This window comes from Giraffa tippelskirchi, chromosome 7 (assembly GCF_054371585.1).
Source record: "Giraffa tippelskirchi isolate mGirTip1 chromosome 7, T2T-mGirTip1v1.2.pri, whole genome shotgun sequence".
Classification (NCBI taxonomy): Eukaryota; Metazoa; Chordata; class Mammalia; order Artiodactyla; family Giraffidae; genus Giraffa; species Giraffa tippelskirchi.
Window position 1 is genome coordinate 22,376,532 of NC_137281.1, and position 19,696 is coordinate 22,396,227.

The 19,696-nt window shown below is 40.8% G+C and overlaps 1 protein-coding gene across 18 annotated transcripts in view; it reads right to left on the reverse strand.

Moving 5' to 3' along the window:
- The window catches only part of ZNF19 (zinc finger protein 19), a 109,778-nt gene that overhangs the window by 73,377 nt on the left and 16,705 nt on the right, over nt 1-19,696 (reverse strand). For 15 of the 18 annotated variants that reach the window (XR_014060221.1, XR_014060209.1, XR_014060216.1 and 12 more), the window contains one exon: nt 17,763-17,835. Coding sequence is in view for 2 of the 18 variants with exons in the window: in XM_081512541.1 (XP_081368667.1) it covers nt 17,763-17,835 (73 nt within the window). In the remaining 16 variants the exon portion in view is untranslated. Of the gene's footprint in view, nt 1-4,661; nt 4,754-17,762; nt 17,836-19,696 lie in introns of all 18 variants that reach the window. The other 3 variants (XR_014060214.1, XR_014060213.1, XM_081512543.1) reach the window with 1 other exon arrangement.

A 19,696-nucleotide genomic window follows, 5' to 3' on the forward strand; every position in this document is an offset into this window, starting at 1 on the left:
CAGTGCCTGCCGAGTATCTAAGCACTTACTCATGACACAGGTGCTATCCCCAGGTTGGAAGGAATAGGAAGAAGGTCCCTGTGTGTCTGAAACTCTGTGTCCTGACTCTATAAACATTTCTCTTTGTTCACATCTGAGAGGTACCATCATTTCACCGTTCCTTTTGTTCCCACACCCACTTTTGGCATGGTCCTCACTTCATGAAGCTCCCTCCACCTCAGATGGGAATTTTCCCACTCCATTTTTCTCCTGGGTTGTGCCACCCCTGAGATGCTTGAGTAGATACCTTTGCCATTTGGGTCTTTGAAGTTAATTTATATGGGTTTTAAATGAGTGAATTTATTCTAATAACTAAACCCATGCCACTCTAGACCCTCCTCAAGAGCCTGTAATCTCTCAGGCATGTGCCCCTTGCCACTACAAATCTTTCAAAACTACAAAAATTTCCCCAACTTTGAAAATAAGGCCACGGCAGTAGGTGATGATGGAAACAGTGAAGACAGTCAGTGAGAGGAAGAGATAGTGATAGACTTGACCATCTCTGAGTTTCCTTCTTAAATTCCACCCTCTACCACTGTCTTAAAGTTAGCAACTTCCTTAGGAACCATCTCTATGGAATGCCAGAGTACAGAGCAGCTTGCTCTTCCATCTCCAAAAGAGTCACCCCATCGCCAGACAAGGACACAGTGAAATCTCAGGATCTTATTTAAAATTAAGATCTACTTTAAAATAGTTTTAAATTTCCTATATTCCAAGTCCTGATGTCAGATGAGATCCATCTTCTTGAAGGACAGTCATATATATGACCCTATATAGCAGAGGTCCCCAAACTCCAGGCCCCAGACTGGTACATCCTATCAGATAAGCAGTAGCATTTGATTAGAAATAAAGAGCACAATAAATGTAATGCAGTTGACTCATCCCCAAACCATGCACCCCTTCCCCGGTCCATGAAACTCTCTTCCATGAAATTGGTGCCAAAATCCCTGGTGCCGAAAAGGTTGAGGACCACTGCTATATAGGAGCCATTGGTGGCTGTTTAGATTTAAATAAGTTAAAATTAAAATGAAATTCAGTTCCTCAGTTGCATTAGCCATGTTTCAAGTACTTAATAGCAATGTGTGGCTAATGGCTACTGTACTAGACAGCACAGATATAGGTCATTTCCATCACTGTAAAAGTTCTATCAGATAGCTCTAGTCTAAATTAATTTCTATTTGTTTGCAGTATCATATTCTTAACCTCAAACCACAACCCCCTCAAAAAAGTTTGGAGAATGTAATACTGTAATGGCATTCTTATGTAAGAATGTGTAGTATAAAATCATGCTATATTACCTCTAAAACTGTGACGCAGTGCTGAGCAATATTTAGAGAGCAATGGAATGTCTCCTACTGAAGTGTTCAGGAAGCTGGCACTGGAGTTCAGGGGTGCCAGTGGCAGTACACTCAATTATGGGACATGGGGAATTTGGGAAGCTGAGAACCCACGATGAGTACAGAGGACTGTGTTCTGCAGAACAGCCTTACTACTCTGGAGGCATCTGTTCCAGCCCTCCACCCACCAAACAGGGAGGTATTTGTTTGCCTGCCAAGCCTATTTGAGCTGCATGGGATCCAAGGATGAGTTTGAACACAGATGAGGGTTGAATTTGATATAAATTTCTTAGGGCTAGTAATCAGGCTTGGGGAATGAGCTATTTCATGTCTAGAGAAACATAATGGCCTGAAATGCCTAACTGCATGAAAGCAATTGATGATTTTTATAAAAAGCTATACTGGGCAAGTGCCCTAAGCCCATTACTTTGGGGAGGGAAGGGAGCCCCAAAATTGTAAATATGTGTTTGGAGGGTGAGAAAAGGTTAGCTTGGAAACAAAGTGGTGTTGACCATGTTTCTCTGTGGCTTCATTTTCTATATAATGAGAGCAATTGCTAAGTTTTTAAATTACTTTTAATTAAAATTATATTCTTTCAGCTTATGAATAGTAGTTATAGGGAGAAATGAGAAGGTAGAATCAGATTTTTGTGCAAAATCTGTCACTGAATAGTATGTAACATCTTTCTTAAAAGAAGAGCTTATAATTGTACTATGTAAATATAAAGCAAAACATAAATTAATTTCTCTGAGTATGCATATTGTAATGACTCTACTGAATTACTTTCACAGACCAGCAAAGCAAAATCAAAAATAAACATATGTAAGTGACATAGGCCACTAGTATACGTCTGGTCAGTATTAGTGGGGGATCCCCAGTACCCTGGCATCTCTATTGAGGGCCAGGCCCCTCTCCTGCATAAATGTTCCTGTTCATTCAGAGCAAGATAATTTTTTAAAAGCAGTATTGAGGAAAAAGTAAGGACAGATAATCAAAGCAAGGATATTGGATATAGGATTAAGTTAAAGGATTTCCTCATTCATTTCATACATTTGATGGGCATGCCAAGGAATGTTCAAGGTGCTGTGGATATGGCAGCAAACACCATAGGCAAAGCCCCTCCTTTCGCGCAGCTTCTATTTCAGTCTGTTGGGGAGTGGAGGAATAAACAATAAATACACGTCAGATGGTGATAAGTACTATGGGGAAGAATAAAGCTGGGTAAGTGTTTGGGAGGTAAGGGAGAGTGATGTTTTAAAGAGGGCAATAAGGAATATCTTTGCTGAGAAAGTGATATTTGAGCAGAAGCATTTGTGGAGCAGAGATCTGGGACAAAGTGCCCCAGTAAATGCCAATGTCAATATGGACAGGATCCATCAGGGTCCAGTGAGCACCTGTTATATGCTTGGTAGTATGCTGAGTGTTGTGGAGGATAAAGAAGTACAGATGTTACAGAAAGAACAGTATTACCAAGAGGTTATATGCTCATAAACATGTGGGCCCTAGAACTGGGTTGTCTGGGTGACTGTGCTGTTACCAGTTGGGTGACCTCAGCAAGTTTCTCAACATCTCATGTCTCAGTTCCCTTAACTGTAGGGTGGGTATAATAATAGCAGTACCGACTCCTTGGAGTTGCCAGGATAGCTAATGAGTTGATATACAGAACCTGCTCAGAAAGCATCTGGTGCTCATTACTGCTAGCTATGAATATCTTGCTAACAACACTAGTCTCAGCTCTCAAGGATTGTCTTCCATCATTTCTGGTAACATCCTTATTAAGGTGAAGTTTAACAGCAAATCACAAACCCTTTATTTAAGGCATTTCTGATCATGATACCATTAGGAAATTGATAATTTTTTGACATTCTAGTTTCTCAATATCAGTAGTTCTCAACCAGAGGTGACTCTGCCCCACAAGGGACATGTGGCCATGTCCAGAGGTGTTTCTGGTTGTCACACTTTGCGGAGGGGGCATTTCTGGCACCTAGTGGGGAAGGGCCTGGAATGCTGCTAAACCTCAATGTACAGGAAAGCCCTCCCTTAACTAATACGTGATTAATACATGAAGGACAAAGAGCTGAAGGTTCAAATACATTTCTCTTTTGCCTTCATTCAATTACATTCAGTCTCACTCAAATGGGACACCAGCAGGCCAAGTGTTATGACTGCAGTGATGTTATAACCTGGGCTCCTTTGAGACCCACTCAAGTTATCTCAAAGGGAGAAGTGACAAGAATAGCACCACACAAGTCTGACACAAGGAAGTGACTGCAGCTAGGTTTCTCAAGACCAGCCAGTCATTCACTGACCAATCTATGCCTTAACTGATCTTCGTTCATGTCCACCCTAATTCAGTTAGCTGTGGCTTGAAGAGGAGAGTTTAATGGTGCAAAAGAAGGTCACATAGGGCCTTGGGCAAGACGGGCAGACGAATGAAGCCAGACACAGACTCTATGCTAGACAAATGAATTGTCTAACATGTCTGGGGACATAAGAAACACTGACAGTTGTCAAAAAGTTCCATAGGCACCATGGGATTTAAACCACAATACCTCACCACTACCACCATCACCACCCCCAACCAACAAGCCTTCTGAGATATTTTTTTCCCTAATTGCCATCCCCACCATGAAATGTTGATACCACTAACACATGGCATGTCTGTTTTTTTATGGTGGCCCTTTGGAGGGTCCAAAGCACCATAATATTTATTCATTTTTCTGCCTCCCCTAAACCGCTTTTTACACCCATGGTAATTTTGACCTTCACTGAGAATGCATGCTTTAGACCACTGTTTCCAATATTTTTTAAGCTCCATTCCATCTAGCTCCTCTCTTTTTTTCCTCATCATATCTTTTCATTTGTCATCTCCCCAAACTATGTTCCTTGTGCTCACCATACTTTGGCCACCTCATGCGAAGGGTTGACTCATTGGAAAAGACCCTAATGCTGGGTAGGATTGGGGGCGGGAGGAGAAGGGGACGACAGAGGATGAGATGGTTGGATGGCATCACCGACTCGATGAACATGGGTTTGGGTAGACTCCGGGAGTTGGTGATGGACAGAGAGGCCTGGCGTGCTGCAATTCATGGGGTCGCAGAGAGTCGGACACAACTGAGCAACTGAACTGAACTGAACTGAACTGTGCTCATCAACGATAGCTGTACCTTGCTCAATAATGACTGAATATGGTTTTGAAAAATAACACATATAAGAACAATTTGTAAACTGTAAAGACCATGAAAATTTTGGTTATTAATAGTAGTAAAATAATAATACAAGTACCTCTGACTGTTTTGCTCCCTGCCAGCCCTAATCCTAATCATTTGGGATGGTCTGGCTTTCCTTGCCAGTTCTCACATCGACTTCTTATGGTCCTGGAAGAACAATAAGGAAGCCAGTTTACGGTCTGTTTGTTTTTTAAGTTTACAACAAGAGTTGGTAACAAATGGAACAGGCACATGAAATAGGTTCGTAAAGAATGAGGAGTGTTTCAGAACACAGTAGCTATTGCTCTACCCTAAATCAGTGTGAATCTAGATCATTTAAACATGTTGAATGAAAAGAAAGATTCCTACCATTTTATGTGGCAGTGAGGTGAATGACCCAACCTAAACCAAACTGTAAGATCTTAGCAGATGCAACACACACACCACACTCGAGATGCAAATAAGCTTGAAAAAGTTGACTACACTAAATTTAACTGAGTATTCAAATGTGAGACCCTCAGAGCTTCAAATATGTTAATATGCATATTAAGAAGGGATTGGAGTATACAGCAGTTCTCCCAAACTTCTTTGACCAAGGAAGTCTTCTCCTGTTAACATCTGTCAGAAGAATATTTTGAGAAAGATCAGTTAGAGAAATGCTGAATTGTCTTCAGCCACCATAACTCTGGATGGCCCCAACACTCTGGCTTCAACTTGCCTCCTGCCAAGCCCAAGCAGGCAAAAGCTGAATGGAGAAAATCACGTGAGGGCAGCTTAGTTCACAAAGAATTAGAATCACCTCCATCAGTTTATGGTCACTTCAACACTCACTTGCAATCTTGCAACCCTTCCCCTCCTTTCCAGAAGAACTTCCCACAACCACCTTCTGACCACATGCCTTCCCCTCCTTCCCAAGAGAAAGGAAAACCATCAGATACCAATTTCTCAACCACTCTGTACAAATAACCAAACCTCCCTTAGCATTCCGTCTTCCTTCTTATCTTGGGTTACAATATAGATGTTATTCTATCTCCTGTTAAGACCATCAGAGTTTTGTATTTCAGCCCCTTCTCACCTTTTTAAGAACTATATATTTTTATCATTCACTGCCTCTCTTCTGAACTCAGCTTCTCTTCAACTGAATCCTTCTCTATGGCTTTTAACTTACTCAAGTATCTATTATCTTGGAAAAACTCTCCCTCATTCCCACATCCTTAACCAAACACCGGCCTCTCTCTCAGCACCTTCACAGCTAAACTTCTCTAAAGAATTATCTGCATTCATTGGCTTTATTTTCTTACCTTTTACTTCCTCCTCAACTCACTTCAATCTGGATTTTCCCCCCTTCTCTAAACAACTCTAACAACAAAATTAAATTCTGTGTTGCTCACTCAACTCTATGAACACTTCCCAATTTTCATTTGATTTGAACTCTCAGCAACAATTGACTTTATTGACCATTTCATACCCTGGAGAAGGAAAAGGCTACCACTCCAGTATTCTGACCTGGAGAATTCCATGGGCTGTACAGTGCAAAGAGTTGGACATGACTGAGGGACTTTCACTTTCACTTTGCTTGAAATCAGTCAGTTCAGTCGTTCAGTCATGTCCAACTCTTTACAACCCCATGGACTGCAGCATGCCAGGCTTCCCTGCCCATCACCAACGCCCAGAGCTTGCTCAAACTCATGTCCATCGAGTCGGTGATGCCATCTAACCATCTCATCCTCGGTCATCCCCTTCTCCTCCTGTCTTCAATTTTTCCCAGCCTCAGGGTCTTTTCCAATGAGTCAACTCTTCGCCTCAGGTGGCCCAAGTATTGGAGCTTCAGTTTCAGCATCAGCCCTTCCAATGAATATTCAGGACTAACTTTCTTTAGGATGGACTGGTTTGATCTTCTTGCAGTCCAAGGGACTCTCAATAGTCTTCTCCAACACCACAGTTCAAAAGCATCAATTCTTTGGTGCTCAGCTCTCGTTATGGTCCAACTTTCACATCCATACATGACTACGGGAAAAACCATAGCTTTGACTAGACAGACCTTTGTTGGCAAATTAATGTCTCTGCTTTTTAATGCTGTCTAGGTTGGTCATAGCTTTTCTTCCAAGGGGCAAGCGTCTTTTAATTTCATGGCTGTACTCACCATCTGCAGTGATTCTGGAGCCTAAGAAAATAGTCTGTCACTGTTTCCATTGTTTCCCCATCTATTTGCCATGAAGTGATGGGACCAGATGCTATGATCCTCATTTTTCGAACGTTGAGTTTTAAGCTAGCTTTTTCACTCTCCTGTTTCACTTTCATCAAGAGGCTCTTTAGTTCTTCTTCACTTTCTACCATAAGGATGGTGTCATCTGCATATCTGAGGTTATTGATATTTCTCCCGGCAATCTTGATTGTAGCTTGTGCTTCATCCAGCCCGGCATTTCACATGATGAACTCTGCATATAAGTTAAATAACCAGAGTGACAATATATACAGCCTTGACATACTCCTTTCCTGATTTGGAACCAGTCCGTTGTTCCATGTCCAGTTCTAACTGTTGTTTCTTGACCTGCATACAGATTTCTCAGAAGGCAGGTAAGGTGGTCTGGTATTCCCATCTCTTGAAGAATTTTCCACAGTTTGTTGTGATCCACATAGTCAAAGGTTTTGGCATAGTCAATAAAGCAGAAAAAGTGAAAATGAAAGTCATTCAGTTGTGTCTGACTCTTTGTGACCCCATGGACTACACAGTCCATGGAATTTTCCAGGCCAGAATACTGGAGTGGGTAGCTGTTCCCTTCTCCAGGGGATCTTCCCAACCCAGAAATCGAACCCAGGTCTCCCACATTGCAGGCAGATTCTTTACCAGTAAAGCAGAAGTAGATGTTTTTCTGGAATGCTCTTGCTTTTTCTATGATCCAGTGGATGTTGGTAATTTGATCTCTGGTTTCTTTGCCTTTTCTAAACCCAGCTTGAATATCTGGAAGTTCTCAGATCATGTACTGTTGAAGCCTAAGTTAGAGAATTTTGAGCATCACTTTGCTAGTGTGTGAGATGAGTGCAACTGTGTGGTAGTTTGAACATTCTTTGGCATTGCCTTTGTTTGGGATTGGAATGAAAACTGACCTCTTCCAGTTCTGTGGCCACTGCTGTTTTCCAAATTTGCTGCATATTGAGTGCAGCATTTTCACAGCATCATCTTTTAGGATTTGAAACGGCTCAGCTGTAGTTCTATCACCTCCACTAGCTTTGTTCGTAGTGATGCTTCCTAAGACACACTTGACTTCACACTCCAGGATGTCTGGCTCTAGGTGAGTGATCACACTATCGTGGTTATCTGGGCCATTAAGATCTTTTTTGTATAGTTCTTCTGTGTATTCTTGCCACCTCTTCTTAATATCTTCTGCTTCTGTTAGGTCCATACCGCTTCTGTCCTTTATTGTGTCCATCTTTGCATGAAATGTTCCCTTGGTATCTCTAATTTTCTTGAAGAGATCTCTAGTCTTTCCCATTCTATCGTTTTCCTCTATTTTTTTGCATTGATTGCTGAGAAAGGCTTTCTAATCTCTCCTTGCTATTCTTTGGAACTCTGAAATATATATTTCCTTGAAATACTATGCTGGTTTTCCTCTGGCCCCTTCTCAGTTTTTCGTGGAATTTTTCTCTTCTATCTAGCTGTTAAATGTTGCAGTTACTTAACATAGACTCAGCACAGATTCTCTTCTCTGTTCATTCTATGCTTTCTCGTTAGACTATCTCAACCATGCCCACAATTTTAAAAACCACCTACATATAGATGACCCACAAATGTATATTCTCCAGCTGAGACTTCTCTGAATTCTAGATCTGTAAGTCCAACCACCAATTCAACATATCTTGAACATCTCAGAAGAGACCTCAGACTCAACATGTCCAAACACTGTTCATGAGTTTCCCTTCTTCCACCTTCAACCATGGCACATATCATCTCTCCTGTGTCTCCTTCTCATGTTTTCAACCTGCTACCATATCAAAACCCTGGACTTTGCCCTTGACTTCTTCTGCTGTTCAATGCTACCTTGTCAACATGTCTTAAGTTCATATACTTCTCCTCCCCCACGAAGCTTCTCCGCACTACTTTGTTCATGCCACCATCATCTCCTTCCTGACCACTGACTGGTCTTCCTGCCTCCAATGCTGCACACATCAATCCAATACCTACACTGTATTGAAAACTCAGAAAGTCCCGATTCCTTAGTAGAGTTTAGGAAGGCTTCATGATCTGTCCCCTCACATTCCTCTCTAATAACCCCGTCTTAGACTCGACTTCCCCCATCTCATATTTGAAGTTCTACCAGTGTACCACATACATGTCTGGATTTTAAATCATGCTTCTTCTCCCACCTAGAATATTCTGTTCTGTTCCACCTTCAACTTCTATGGCTCGTTTTTTTTTTTTTTTTTTTTTGATCCCTCAGTCCTCAACTGAAATAGATCCTCTGGAAGTTTTTCCTGGCTTGAACATTAAGCCTCTGAGTGCAACTTTTACAGGCTTTCTTTCTATTATAGTATTTATCACATTGTAATAAAACCTCCCAATTTGAGCTGTTTTAGGGTAAGGTCTATCTTATTCACCGTGGTATAACCAATGCCTAGTACAGTTCCCAGCATCTAGAAGGCACTCAATAAATACTTGTTTATTTAATGAAACCTTGATCTCAGCCTCATTATATGTAAAGGGATCATTCTTTACGTAATAGATTTTAAAAGGCCAATCATGAAACACAGTGACACATTTAAAGATTCAGATAAGAAATAGCCAACATTTAAGAGTTTCCTGTCAGAGAGAAATAAGGGAAGTTGAATCTTAAAGTCAACAGCTCTGAAGTGTTAGGTCAAGTGAGGTGGCAGGTGACAGAGTGGATGAAACAGAGGTTCAAAAATTAAGTTGACTTGTATTTCTAATAGTGATATTATCATAGGAAGAGAAGCTGAAAATTATGGTGGTTGTCTAACGGGCTGCATGTGCTCACAGAATGTAACATATGAACTAATTGATTGCTCCCTAGAAGCATTTGGCAAATACTTGCTTAGCAATTACCTTCCAACTGTTTTTTAGCCAAATTTCCAAGCAGAAAGTTCATGGCTTGTTTTTTATTGCTTCTCCACCCTCACAATGGCAAAGTTTGGTTTTAGGAATGGCTTGGGGGAATACAGTCCTCTTTGATTCTTTTGTTTCTTTCACTTTCCACATCCTGTCCATCAGCAAATCCTATTAGCTTGACTTCTAATATACTCTGAATCAGGTCACCTCTCATTATCTCCAATGATAATGTTCATCCAAACCAACCTCAAATCTCACCTGAACTGCTGCAAGAACCCCCTACCAGGTCTCTTCCTGCCTGCCCTCATGGTTTGCCTCCAATTTACTAACCAGAATGACCTATCTTAAGAGTAAATTAGTGTCAATTCTCTGCCTAAAGTCCTCCAGTAAATTATAGCCCAGGTGACTATAAAAGCAGAATGGATAAATAAGTTGTTAAATTCATACCATGTAATACTATTCAGTAATAAAAAGGACTAAACTACTGATACATGTAACATGGATGCCTCGCAAAAGCATCAGGTTAAATGAAAGAAGTTTTACATGAAAGAGTTCATGTAATATATAATGTCCTAACTTGTACATACTATATAATGTCTTAATACGTACAGTTCTAGGCCAGGAAAAAACCTAATAAATAGTAGGAAAAAAATCATAATGGTGGTTGCCTCTGGGGGCAGGGAGGTGGTGGTGACTGGGAAGAGACACAAGGGAACTTTGTTGGGTGATGGAAATGTTTCACATCAGGATAGAGGAGTTTGGGTTGCACAGGTGCATGAATATATCAAAACTCACTGATTATACTCTTAAGATTTATGTACTTCACTGTATGCAAATTTAATCTCACAAGAAAAAAACTGCAAACAAATACTAAATTCTAGTTAATGATATACATGCTGGAGAATTTAGAAGTTACTGATGTCAATAACTTACTCTGCACTGCATCCAAAAATACCTCAGAGTGACTGATAGACAAATAGGGCAGATATATGATACAACAGCTATAACAAAATGTTAATGGTAGAATCTTGGTAAGGAGAGTATGGGTATTCACTGTCAAAATTCTTTCAACTCTGCTGTCTAGAATTTTTCACACTAAAAAGTGATGGGGAGATAAAACTTCCTAAGGTGACCACACTTCTGGAATGGCAGTGTGAGAAGCTCATCTCCTCACTGAAACAAACATTTAACTAGTGAAAATCATTTTTTTAAAAAACAATCACTTATAATTTCTGGATATTGTCCTAAGAGTATACAGAAAATGAAGCAACATTTATTCAAGAAAGTTTGGCAAATCTTGATAAGAACAGGAAGAGTCTATGGTATTTGAGGCACTCTCTGATCCTATCTCCTCTCAGCTCAGTGTGACAGAAGTTCTACTTCAAGCAGGGAGATCAAAGAAGACAGGGCTCCCTTTCTCCTCAGCTCCTAGTCTGTGACTATGGATTCCACCCAAGGAAGGGCAGGTGGCCAGGCAGGAGCCTGGACTGGGACTCCCTTCCAAATCCCAGGTTCCACATATAGGGTGGAAGCTAGCCACCAAAAGCTGAGAATATTGGGTCCCAACTTCCCCCAACTACCCCAATTCACTCAAAGGTTCTGTGGCAGGAGGGCAAGCCAAAAAGACTAGGGGCTACCATGCACATCCAATGCCCTACTCGTGAAGCAAGACAGGTTTATCATTTAGAAGTGGACCACGGTCCCTGGCCCCACATTACTCTGATGTGGTAGTACAGAGATTCTGCTTAGTGGGTGGGGGAGAGGGAGGCCATAAGAACAGAGAATTCAGCAGCTCTCCCTAAGAGGACATAACTTTACTGGGAAGACAACATGGGATGTTGTCAAAAACAATGGCGATTTTGGTGGTAAACAGTTAAGAGGTCTAAGATGCTTTAAATCAGTAGCAGCAAACAAAATGGTAGTAGAGGTTCTTCTACTCTCTAGAAGTTTAACAGAGTAAAGCAGGAAACTGCTGCTGCTGCTGCTAAGTCGCTTCAGTCGTGTCCGACTCTGTGCGACCCCATAGACGGCAGCCCACCAGGCTCCACCGTCCCTAGGATTCTCGAGGCAAGAATACTGGAGTGGGTTGCCATTTCCTTCTCCAGCGCATGAAAGGGAAAAGTGAAAGTGAAGTCGCTCAGTCGTGTCTGACTCTTAGCGACCCCACGGACCGTAGCCTACCAGGCTCCTCCGTCCATGGGATTTTCCAGGCAAGAGTACTGGAGTGGGGTGCCATTGCCTTCTCTGAAAGCGGGAAAAGAGACAGGTAAAAAGAGCCCTTCTGAGCTCAGAGCAGTAAACACAGGGGCCTAACTTAAGTTAGATTAAACTGTGGAACAATTTAAGCCCCAGACTTCGCCAAAAACAACAGAGTAATGAGTTAGCAACCACTGGAGGCTTTTAAGACTGTGAGTGTTACAGTCAAGTCAGATCAACTAGTAGCTTAACAGGGAGACCAGGGAAACAGACAGAATACTGCTAAAACTAATATAATCCCTGGTGGTCAGAAAGACTTTGCACATGGTCAAAATTTCACTCTTTGAGGAGTAACATCAGAGATTGCACACTGTGGGGAAAAGAGATTTCTGTGAACTATTCCAGCCAAGTCACTGAAGAAATAAATAAGAAAACAAGCCCCAGGTAAGAGATGGATCAAAATCCAGAGTTGCTACAATATGTTATTATAGCAGTGTTCAGTTTTCAACAAAGAAATTCATGACACATGCAAAGAAACAGGAAAGTGTGACCCATGAAAAGAAGAAAACAAAGAGTAGGTTCTAGAAATTGCTTTGGTGGGGGCCTAGATGTTGAACTTAACAAAAATTTCAAAGCCCTCCTATTGTAAATATGTTCAAAGAATTAAAGGACATCATATTTAAGGAATTAAAGGAAAGTGTAAAGGAGGTCAGTCCTGAGAGTTCATTGGAAGGACTGAGGTTGAAGCTGAAACTCTAATACCTTGGCCACCTTATGCGAAGAGCTGACTCATTGAAAAGACCCTGATGCTGGGAAAGACTGAGGGCAGAAGGAGAAGGGGATGACAGAGGATGAGATGGTTGGATGGCATCACGAACTCAATGGACATGACTTTGGGTAAACTCCGGGAGTTGGTGACGGACAGGGAGGCCTGGTGTGCTGCGGTTCCTGGGGTCACAAAGAGTCGGACATGACTGAGCGACTGAACTGAACCAAACTGAACTGATATTGACAATATCCTATCCAACGGAGAATACCAATAAGGGACATAGAAAATGTCAGAAAAAAAAAAAGAACAGATAAATAAGAAGACACAGAAAAACAAAACTTACAGGATGGAGATAGAACAGTGCCTAGAGGAAAATTTTTAGCTATAAATGCCAATACACACAAAAAAATCTCAAATCTATAAACTAAATCTCCACCTTAAGTAACAGGGAGGGTGTGGGGAGGAAAAGCACACAAAACTCAGAGCAAGTAGAGAGAAAAAAACAATAAAAATGAGAGTGGAAATTGTGGACATGGAGAATGGGGAGTGGGGGAAAAAATAAAGCCAAATTTCATTCTTTGAAAAGATCAACAAAATTGACCAAGTTTTAGCTAGACTGATTGAGAAGAGAGAAGACTTAAATCACTAAAATCAGAAATGAAAGAAGGAACATTACTACTGAGCTTATAAGAAAAAAAGAATTATAAGAGAATATGAAGAACAACCATATGCCAACAAATTACATAACAAAACAAACTATCAGAATCAACTAAAGAAGAAACAGAAAGTCTCAAAAGGCCTAAGACAAGAGACTGGATTAGTAAATTAAAACTTCCACCAAAGAAAATCCCATAAGAAAAAAAGAATTATAAGAGAATATGAAGAACAACCATATGCCAACAAATTACATAACAAAACAAACTATCAGAATCAACTAAAGAAGAAACAGAAAGTCTCAAAAGGCCTAAGACAAGAGACTGGATTAGTAAATTAAAACTTCCACCAAAGAAAATCCCAAGCCCAAATGGCTCAACTGGTGAATTTCACAAAACATTTAAAGAATTAATATGAATGCTCTCAAACTCTTTCAAAATACAGGAGAGGAGGAAACACTTCTCAATTTTTTTCTATGAGGCCAGTATTATTCTAATACAAAAACAAGAAAGACATGTTTACCAAAATTCCTACATACCAATATCTCTTATGAATATAGATGCAAAAGCCTCAACAGATACTAGCCAACTGAATGCAGTAACATATAAAAAGAATTATACACTAGAACCAATTGGGAATTATCCTAGGAATAAAAGGTTCACCTTACATTGGGAAATCAATTAATTTAATGCACCATATTAATAGAATAAAGAACAATAATCATTTGATCACCTCAATAGGTACAAGGGGGAAAAAAGCACTTGACAAAAATCTGAAAACCTTTCATGATTAAAAATACTCAGTTCCAGTTTCATCTACCTCATTAGAACTGATTCGAATGTATTCTTTTAATGGCTGAGTACACATATATATGGTATTTAGTCAATCGATAAAGATAATCCTGTATGCGAGACATAAAAAGAGACACAGATAAATAGAACAGTGTTATGGACTCTATGGGAGACGGCGAGGGCGGGATGATATGGGAGAATGGCATTGAAGTATGTAAATTATCATATGTGAAACGAAGCGCCAGTTCAGGTTCAACGCATGATACAGGGTGCTCGGGGCTGGAGCACTGGCATGACCCGGAGGGATGGGATGGGGAGGGAGGTGGAAGGGGGGTTCTGGAAGGAGAAAACATGTACACCCATGGTGAATTCATGTCAATGTATGGCAAAACAAATACAATATTGTAAAGTTAAAAAATAGAAAAATTAATTAAGAAAAAAATAGTTCAGTTCAGTTCAGTTCAGTCACTCAGTCGTGACCAACTCTTTGAGATCCCATGAGCTGTAGCAGGCCAGGCCTCCCTGTCCATCACCAACTCCCGGAGCCCAGCCAAACTCATGTCCATTGAGTCGGTGATGCCATCCAACCATCTCATCCTCTGTCATCCCCTTCTCCTCTTGCCCTCAATCTTTCCCAGCATCAGGGTCTTTTCCAATGAGTCAGCTCCTTGCATCAGGTGGCCAAAGTATTGGAGCTTCAGCTTCAACATCAGACCTTCCAATGAACACCCAGGATTGATCTCCTTTAGGATGGACTGGTTGGATCTCCTTGCAGTCCAAGGGACTCTCAAAAGTCTTCTCCAACACCACAGTTCAAAAGCATCAATTCATCGGCGCCCAGCTTTCTTTATAGTCCAACTCTCACATCCATACATGACTACTGGAAAAACCATAGCCTTGACTAGACGGACCTTTGTTGGCAAAGTAATGTCCTTTCTTCTTAATATGCTGTCTAGGTTGGTCATAACCTTCCTTCCAAGGAGTAAGCGTCTTTAATTTCATGGATGCAATCACCATCTGCAGTGATTTTGGAGCCCAAAAAATAAAGTCTCTCACTGTTTCCACTGTTTGCCCATCTATTTGCCATGAAGTGATGGGACCGGATGCCATGATCTTAGTTTTCTGAACGTTGAGCTTTAAGCCAACTTTTTCACTTTCCTCTTTCACGTTCATCAAGAGGCTCTTTAGTTCTTCTTCACTTTCTGCCATAAGGGTGGTGTCATCTGCATATCTAGGGTTATTGCTATTTCTCCCAGCAATCTTGATTCCAGCTTGTGCTTCCTCCAGCCCAGCATTTCTCATGATGTACTCTGCATATAAGTTAAATAAGCAGGGTGACAATATACAGCCTTGACGTACTCCTTTTCCTATTTGGAACCAGTCTGTTGTTCCATGTCCAGTTCTAACTGTTGCTTCCTGACCTGCATACAGGTTTTTCAAGAGGCAGGTCAGGTGATCTGGTATTCCCATCTCTTTCAGAATTTTCCACAGTTTACTGTGACCCACACAGTCAAAGGCTTTGGCATAGTCAATAAAGCAGAAATAGATGTTTTTCTGGAACTCTCTTGCTTTTTCGATGATCCAGCAGATATTGGCAATTTCATCTCTGGTTCCTCTGCCTTTTCTAAAACCAGCTTGAACATTTGGAAGTTCATGGTTCACATATTGCTGAAGCCTGGCTTGGAGAATTTTGAGCATTACTTTACTAGCATGTGAGATGAGTGCAATTTTGTGGTAGTTTGAGCATTCTTTGGCATTGCCTTTCTTAGGGATTGGAACGAAAACTGACCTTTTCCAGTCCTGTGGCCATTGCTGAGTTTTCCAAATTTGCTGACATATTGAGTGCAGCACTTTCACAGCATCATCTTTTAGGATTTGAAATAGCTCAACTGGAATTCCATCATCTCCACTAGCTTCCTAAGGCCCACTTGACTTCACATTCCAGGATGTCTGGCTCTAGGTGAGTGATCACACCATCATGATTAACTGGGTCATGAAGATCTTTTTTGTAGCGTTCTTCTGTGTATTCTTGCCACCTCTTCTTAATATCTTCTGCTTCTGTCAGGTCCATACCATTTCTGTCCTTTATTGAGCCCATCTTTGCATGAAATGTTCCCTTGGTATTTCTAATTTTCTTGAAGAGATCTCTAGTCTTTCTCATTCTATTGTTTTCCTCTATTTGTTTGCACTGATCACTGAGAAAGTCTTTCTTATCTCTCTTTGCTATTCTTTGGAACTCTACATTCAAATGGGTATATCTTTCCTTTTCTCCTTTGCTTTTTGCTTCTCTTCTATTCACAGCTATTTGTAAGGCCTCCTCAGGCAGCCATTTTGCTTTTTTGCATTTCTTCTTCCTGGGGATGGTCTTGATCCCTGTCTCCTGTACAATGTCACGAACCTCTGTCCATAGTTCATCAGGCACTCTATCAGATCTAGTTCCTTAAATCTATTTGTCACTTCCACTGTATAATCATAAGGGATTTGATTTAGGTCATACCTGAATGGTTTAGTGGTTTTCCCCACTTTCTGCAATTTAAGTCTGAATTTGGCAATAAGGAGTTCACGATCTGAGCCACAGTCAGCTCCTGGTCTTGTTTTTGCTGACTATATAGAGCTTCTCCGTCTTTGGCTGCAAAGAATATAATCAATCTGATTTCGGTGTTGGCCATCTGGTGATGTCCATGTGTAGCGTCTTCTCTTGTGTTGTTGGAAGAGGGTGTTTGCTATGACCAGTGCGTTCTCTTGGCAAAACTCTATTAGCCTTTACCTTGCTTCATTCTGTACTCCAAGGCCTGTTATTCCACGTGTTTCTTGACTTCCTACTTTTGCATCCCAGTCCCCTATAATGAAAAGGACATCTTTTTTGGGTGTTAGTTCTAAAAGGTCTTGTAGGTCTTCATAGAACCGTTCAACTTCAGCTTCTTCAGCATTACTGGTTGGGGCACAGACTTGGATTACCGTGATATTGAATGGTTTGCCTTGGAAACGAACAGAGATCATTCTGTCATTTTTGAGATTGTATCCAGATACTGCATTTCGTACTCTTTTGTTGACCATAATGACTACTCCATTTCTTCTAAGGGATTCCTGCCCACAGTAGTAGATAAAATGGTCATCTGAGTTAAATTCACCCATTCCAGTCCATTTTAGTTCGCTGATTCCTAGAATGTCGATGTTCACTCTTTCCATCTCCTGTTTGACCACTTTCAATTTGCCTTGATTCATGGACCTAACATTCCAGGTTCCTATGCAATATTGCTCTTTACAGCATTGGACCTTGCTTCTATCACCAGTCACATCCACAACTGGGTGTTGTTTTTGCTTTGGCACCATCCCTTTATTCTTTCTTAAGTTATTTCTCCACTGATCTCCAGTACCATATTGGGCACCCATCGACCTGGGGAGTTCACCTTTCAGTGTCCTAAGTCTTTGCCTTTTCATACTGTTCATGGGGTTCTCAAGGCAAGAATACTGAAGTGGTTTGCCATTCCCTTCTCCAGTGGACCACATTCTGTCAGACCTCTCCACCATGACCCATCCGTCTTGGGTGGCCCCACATGGCATGGCTCATAGTTTCATTGAGTTAGACAAGGCTGTGGTCCATGTGATCAGATTGGCTAGTTTTCTGTGATTGTGCTTTCAGTCTGTTTGCCCTCTGATGCCCTCTCTCAGCGCCTGCTGTCTTACCTGGGTTTCTCTTACCTTGGACGTGGGATATCTCTTCACGGCTGCTCCAGGAAAGCAAAGCTGCTGCTCCTTAAAAATACTCAGTAACCTAAAAATAAAAGGGAACTTCCTTAAACTGAAACAAAGAGCATCCATGAAAAACCCACAGCTAATCATAATGGTGAAGGAATGAATACTTTCCCTGTTAAGACTAGGAACAAGACAAGGATGTCCATTCTTACCCTTTTATTCAATAATATATTGAAAGTTCTATCCAGGTCAATTGATCAAGAAAGAAATGGCATAGAAATTTAAAGTAAGTGTTAGTCACTCAGTAGTGTCCAACTCTTTGCGACCTCATGGACTGTAGCCTGCCAGGTTCCTCTGTCCACGGGATTTCCCAGGCAAGAATACTGGAGTGAGTAGCCATTCCCTTCTCCAGGGGATCTTCTCAACCCAGGGATCAAACCTGTGTCTCCTGCATTGCAGGCAGATTTTTTTACTGTCTGAGCCACCAGGAAGCCAAAAAAGAGTGAAAAGGAAGAAGCACAATGATCTCTATTTGAAGATAACATGGTCTTATATAGAGAAAACCCTAAGGAATTCACTAAAAAATATTAGAATCAATAACAGAGTTTAGCAAGGTTGCAGGACACAAATGAATAAACAAATACCAAAACTATTCCTATACATGCGCGAACAATCCAAAAGCGAAATTCAAAAAACAATCTAATTTACAATAGCATTAGAAATAAAGTACTTAGTAATAAATTTAACAAAGGTGTAAAACCTATTCATTGTAAAGCATAAAAATACTGAAAGAATTAAAAATCTAAATAAATGGAAAAATATCTATGCTCATTGATCAGAAGATTTAATATTGTTAAAAGGGTAATACTCCCCAAGCTGATCTACAGATTCAAAGTAATCCCTATCAAAATCCCAGGAGGCTTTTTTTTGTTGCATAAATTGACAAGCTGATGCTAAAATATTACAGGAAAAAACAATAGTTCTGAATTCAAAATTTACTAGAGCTACAGAAATTAAGACAATGGTGTAGTGGTATGAAGACAAACAACTAGATCAATGGAATAGAGAGCCCCCTAAAAAACCTATGCATAAATGGTGAAATGATCTTTGAAACGGTGCGAAGACCATTTAATAAGGAAAGAGTAGTTTTTTCAATAAATTGTGCTACGACAATTTGACACCAATATATAAAAGGATGAAGTGGGACCTCTACCTCACACCACATACAGAACAAAAATGAAGTCAAATAGATCATAGGCCTTTATGTAAGAGCTGAGACTATAAAATTCTTAGAAGAAAGCATAGAAGTTAAGTCTTCATGACTTTTGGTTAGGCAATGGTTTCTTAGGTATGACATCAAAAGCACATACTACTAGAGAAAGAAAGAGATGTCAAGCTTAATTAAAATTAAACACTTGAGTTTCAAAGGACACCATCCCAACAAAAAACTGAAAAGACAGAGTAAAAGGAGGTGCCGGCCCTCACGGATGGAAGATTTGTCACCAGATTTGTCAGGGGGTGCCAATTCCTTCTCCCCACAGGACAGAGGCCCATGGCTCACCTGGGCATGTAAGGATGTATTTGAGAGAGTGTTCATTGAGTCGATGATGCCATCCAACCATCTCATCCTCTGTCATCCCCTTCTCCTCTTGCCCTCAATCTTTCCCAGCATCAGGGTCTTTTCCAATGAGTCAGCTCCTTGTATCAGGTGGCCAAAGTATTGGAGCTTCAGCTTCAACATCAGTCCTTCCAATGAACATGCAGGACTGATCTCCTTTAGGATGGACTAGTTGGATCTCCTTGCAGTCCAAGGGACTCTCAAGAGTCTTCTCCAACACCACAGTTCAAAAGCATCAATTCTTCGGCACTCAGCTTTCTTTATAGTCCAACTCTCACATCCATACATGACTACTGGAAAAACCATAGCCTTGACTAGACGG